The sequence below is a fragment of the Condylostylus longicornis genome, unplaced genomic scaffold, assembly GCF_029603195.1.
Source record: "Condylostylus longicornis isolate FDR11 unplaced genomic scaffold, ASM2960319v2 ptg000083l, whole genome shotgun sequence".
Taxonomy (NCBI): Eukaryota; Metazoa; Arthropoda; class Insecta; order Diptera; family Dolichopodidae; genus Condylostylus; species Condylostylus longicornis.
In genome coordinates, this window is record NW_026578051.1 from 930,457 (window position 1) to 935,202 (window position 4,746).

Consider the following 4,746-nt stretch of genomic DNA (forward strand, 5'->3'; position numbering starts at 1 on the left):
ATGTATAACATATTACAATACACAATGGTAACTTTTTTTGACGGTTAATTTTTTAATGATAACACCAAAAATGTGAATGATAAAAATAATGATGAAAGAAGTAAAACAAAAAATAAAACGAAATTAAAAATAATTTTTATTTAAGTTTAGTAAGCTCAAAAATCACTCTGTAGTCTGTTTTCATTTATTATTCTGACAATAATACAATAGTGTTTATAGGTTAAAATTAAAATGTCATTTGGACACTTAATGTAGCATTGTCGCTTCACTTTTATACTTCCATATTATTTACATGTAGTTAGAAGCGAAATTAGAGAATTTTTTTTTGACATTAGTAGCTGTCAAAAACGAGAGAAAAGTAAAAAAAAAAAAGTATTTAGGGGACTAATTTTTATTTTTCAAGAAAAATTTAATAAAAAAAATCTAATAAAATAGTTAAATAGGTGTTTTTTTGTTTTGATAAAAATAACAATTTTACTTATTATCATAAAGTTTATTTTAACAATTTTTGAATGAACTCTAAAGTAGAAATAAAATCAAATAAAATGCTTGTGTACAAGAGTGTTCTTAAAAATCATGGAGTTGAATGATAATTCATCCACAAAAAAGTCATCTAGAAAAAAATCATCAACACCAACTTTAGTTATTAAAAATTTTGAAGCGGATAATACTGGGAGTGTAAAACAAAGTGTTGTTTGTACATTTTGTTCGAAGAGAACTGAAGAAAATTTTGCAATTTTAAATGATAAACCAGAATTGTTAGGAACATTATCACAACTGGATATAGAAGTAAGTCTTTCAAATAAAAAAAATAAAAGAAAACTACATCAAATCGGACATTAGCATAGTTCGCCATTTATAGGAAAAAATTAAATTGGTAGACTGGAATGAGTCTCCCTCTTAGGTCTTTTGGTTTCGGTTTATTTGTTACGTATAAATTTTTATTTTAAAGGTAAGAAAAAAACTATTTTCTTTTTATTTTCTCTGAACTTATAATTATAGTATAATTCTCTTTCTGCAACTTGTTGGCATCTACATTTAAATCTAAAGTTTCTGATATTAGAAATTATCATATTTCATTTTGTAATCTTCTGCCTTTGGCTAATTTATTACGTACAACATTTTTGCTATATTTCAAAGGTAAAATCAAAATATATTTTTTTTGATTCTTCTTTTTTTAAACATCTTTGAAAAACAAACTATAGTACAGAATTTAGTATACTTAAAGAACAAATATTTTTTTCTGCTACTGAATTAAATAAGTTTTAAATGCTTTGTAGATATTCGTTTGTAAAAATTAAAATATTCTGATTGTTAATTGTAATACATGTGCTCAAAACATTTAGAAAGAAGCTATTTCATATTAATATATGTGTGTATAAATAATAGAACGTAGAAAGTATTTTGAATGCAGTCGAAATAATATTGTAAATATAGACTTTTCTGAAGTGAATCGTTTTGAAATCTTCATTATGCCTTTGTAGTAAAATTACTGGAGAAAAGTAAATAAAATAAAAGTAAATTTTTAATTTTATCAAAAATATAAACTTGACTAATAATTTTTAATATAAACGTTTACTTTTTACTTTTAGATTTTACCCATCAATGATTACCTTGATTATATTTGCTATCAGTGCGTATTCAAAATTCATTGCATACAGGATTATAAAAGAATTTGGACTGCAAACATTAATAAAACTCGAATTAATCATTATTATCGTTGCGGAAATAAAGAAATGGTGAGGCGCTTAATAACATTAAAACCTTCAACATCAGCAAGAGCAACGCATCAGTCTAGAACCAGAAGTAATGCGTCATCATTTAATGGAAATCAAAAAGAAGGCAGTATAATAAGTCATAGTACTGATAATAATAGTAATTATGGTAAAGATGATTGTTCACAAAACTCAGAGAAAGAAGTTTCGCAAACCTCAAGAAAACGAACGTCTAGTGTTAGTTCATTGAAAATATCTAATGTTAATTCATTACACAGTCCTGTACTATACAATAAAGAAAGACGACGAAACACTTCATTAGTTAATTCAGAATTAGGAAGCAATATGCCAAGACGGTCTTCAATATTGACAAATGAAACAACTGATTTAAGTCAAACGAATAATAGTTTAACAGAAAATGGCTTTTTTCAAGAAAATTCAATTCATACTGCAAACGATTCAATATCCACACCAAATAGTAAAAAATCTCCAAAAACTAAGCAACTTTTTGGAAAGGGATCAACTCCAACAAATCCAATTGACACATTATTAAATGTTATGTACGAAGAAAATGAACCTGCTGCGATGACAGAATCAGGTCCGTAACACCCAAAAATTTATTGAAAAGTTTTAAAAATTTTTAACTTTATATTTAATTTGCTTAGGTGGAGAAATTGCATCACGAATGTCACTTTATAAAGAAGCCGTAACAATGAAATGTAAATATTGTGAACGGGTTTATAAAAGAGTAACATTTTTAATAAAACATCAACGTAAACATGAACGCGATAATCAAAGAACTACATCACTTAAATCAATAAGCTCAAAAGCAACTACAAAGCCTGTTACTGTTTTTGATTGTCCAGAATGCGATGAAAATTTCCCGACCAAACGTTTGTTAAATAAGCATAAAAAAGTTCATTTAAAAACCCTTACTTGCCAATATTGTTCAAAAATATTTATTTTAAAATGGGAAGCTGATTTTCATGAGGCAATTTGTTCTGGTACGACCCAAGCAAAACAATCTAAAATTGCAAATCCAAGTATTTCTAGTAATGTTACGAGGTATTACACTAGATCTATAAAAAGTAAAATCAAAAAGACTGTTGATGGTTCTAAAACTGAAAACAATTTTAATAACAATGAAGAAGAAATGGAAGAAGATGATGATAACGATTTGTCAGATACGACTGACATCGATTCACTATTCTCTAGTAGAATGCGTAATACGAAAAGATGGACGGAACAAGTAACAGAAATGCAAAACGAAAATGATGTAAATAATACAACTTATAATGATACTGGACATTTTTTAAATTTATATAACAAACATCATATATATAATAAAGAAAAAGATAATTTCTCAACAAGTAAAACCAGAAATTCTAAAAGGAAACGAAGTGAAATTGTCCCAAATAAAGTTCAAACACCGATTATCACTTATGGTAAAAATAAAATTTATTTTATTAAATTTTGGTTAAATTTTAATTGAATTTAATAAAATTTTTTTTATTTGTTTCACATTTAGATCCATATGATGATATCTCAAATGAAAGCTACCATGATGATAGAGTTTTTTTCTTTATAAAATGCCAAAACAATGGTTGCGAATACCAAAATGTTAAATTACAAAATGTTATGGCCCACGATGCTGAAACTCATGGTGTTCGACCATTGTACTACTGTAAAAAATGCAAAAAGTCTTTTTTAAGAAAGTAAGTTTCATTATTAAAACAAATATTATTGATTTTTATATTTTATTATATTTTAAAATTTTTAGACATTATTATAAATTACATATTGAAAATCAAGATCCTGGTTGTTACTTATGTTATAAATGCCGTGCAGAATTTTTTTATGAAGAATTATTACATTCACATTTAAATGAACATCATTTTATGGAACTAAATAATGAAGTATATCCATGTATAATATGTAATATGCAATTTTTAGATGAAACCACTTTAATGCGACACTTTGCCACCAGAGAACATTTAATATTAAAAGCTAGACCTAAAATAACTTTCAAAATTAGAAACTCTTATCGTATATTACAAAAATCACAACAAAATTCTAATAATAATGATAGTAATAGTAACAGTAATAGTAATGAAAATAGTAGTAATAATATGATATATGATTCAACATTGTTAAGGGAAGGACAACTATTACAAAGCAATTGTAATTTGGAAAATAATAATTCTGTTAAAAATGAAAGCGATTCAATACAAAAACAATATAGTCAAAGTAGAATACTTAAATTAAAGAAATTTGAAAGTAAAAATTATAAATACGAATGTAATTGTATAAAAAAGAATTGTTATAATTGTCAAAAACATAGAAAAATGATTCCTTCTTATGGTAAAGAACCAAGGCAAACAAAATATTTTCCACATCGTAGTTGTAATGAAGTTAGATTGCCATTTTTAAAAACCTGGTGGTTCAGATATTTAGATGGATAATAATTTCTTTTTTTTATTCTTTTTTTTTTATGTCTAGTATAAAATTTTAAAAAGTAAACATTTTTTTAACTCTTTGTAAGTCTTTACATATTAAAAAAAAAAATTGTTAATTTTCTTTTTTTTTTATTATTTTTTTTTTTTTTGTTTGAAAATTTTATATTCTATTCCAAAATATGTACACCAATGTATGACATAATCTAAAAATAACTATTTTCTATTTTCTTCTTTAGTGTTTACACAATAAACTCAAATTTTTTCATGTACATAAATATTTTATAAAAAGAAAAATACAGGGAGTGAGAAAATTATAAATACAATAAACAAAATATAAAATAAATACAAATATATAATAATATTATGTAAAATCATTTTATTAAATGAATTATACAAAAATTATATAACTATTTAATTACCGAAGAAATTATTAAGATAAGATGTAATTTTAGTATAAACTATAAATATAAATCTAAATAATGATATTCTGAGTTCCTTACAATATATTTTTACATAAGAATATTTAAATAATTTTATAATTAAAAAAAAATATTAAAATATTGTTTTTTTTTTTT

The 4,746-nt window shown here is 24.2% G+C and overlaps 1 protein-coding gene across 1 annotated transcript; it reads left to right on the forward strand.

Annotated features, from left to right (window-relative positions):
* Window positions 1–375: 375 nt before the first annotated feature.
* Window positions 376–4,200, forward strand: LOC129613403 (zinc finger protein 836). The gene is made up of 5 exons (XM_055527448.1): window positions 376–789; window positions 1,593–2,313; window positions 2,381–3,160; window positions 3,244–3,430; window positions 3,496–4,200. The coding sequence occupies exons 1-5, from the start codon at window positions 577–579 to the stop codon at window positions 4,175–4,177; spliced, it is 2,583 nt and encodes an 860-aa protein (XP_055383423.1). The 5' UTR covers window positions 376–576; the 3' UTR covers window positions 4,178–4,200.
* The last annotated feature ends 546 nt before the right edge of the window (window positions 4,201–4,746 follow it).

What these genes read in the sequence shown, in the direction of transcription:
- LOC129613403 (XM_055527448.1), top strand. Translation starts at nt 577, where the DNA reads ATGGAGTTGAATGATAATTCATCCACAAAAAAGTCATCTAGAAAAAAA. An exon ending in AACACCGATTATCACTTATG is followed by an intron (nt 3,161 to 3,243) that starts GTAAAAATAAAA and finishes TTTCACATTTAG; the next exon opens with ATCCATATGATGATATCTCA. An exon ending in AAAAAGTCTTTTTTAAGAAA is followed by an intron (nt 3,431 to 3,495) that starts GTAAGTTTCATT and finishes TAAAATTTTTAG; the next exon opens with ACATTATTATAAATTACATA.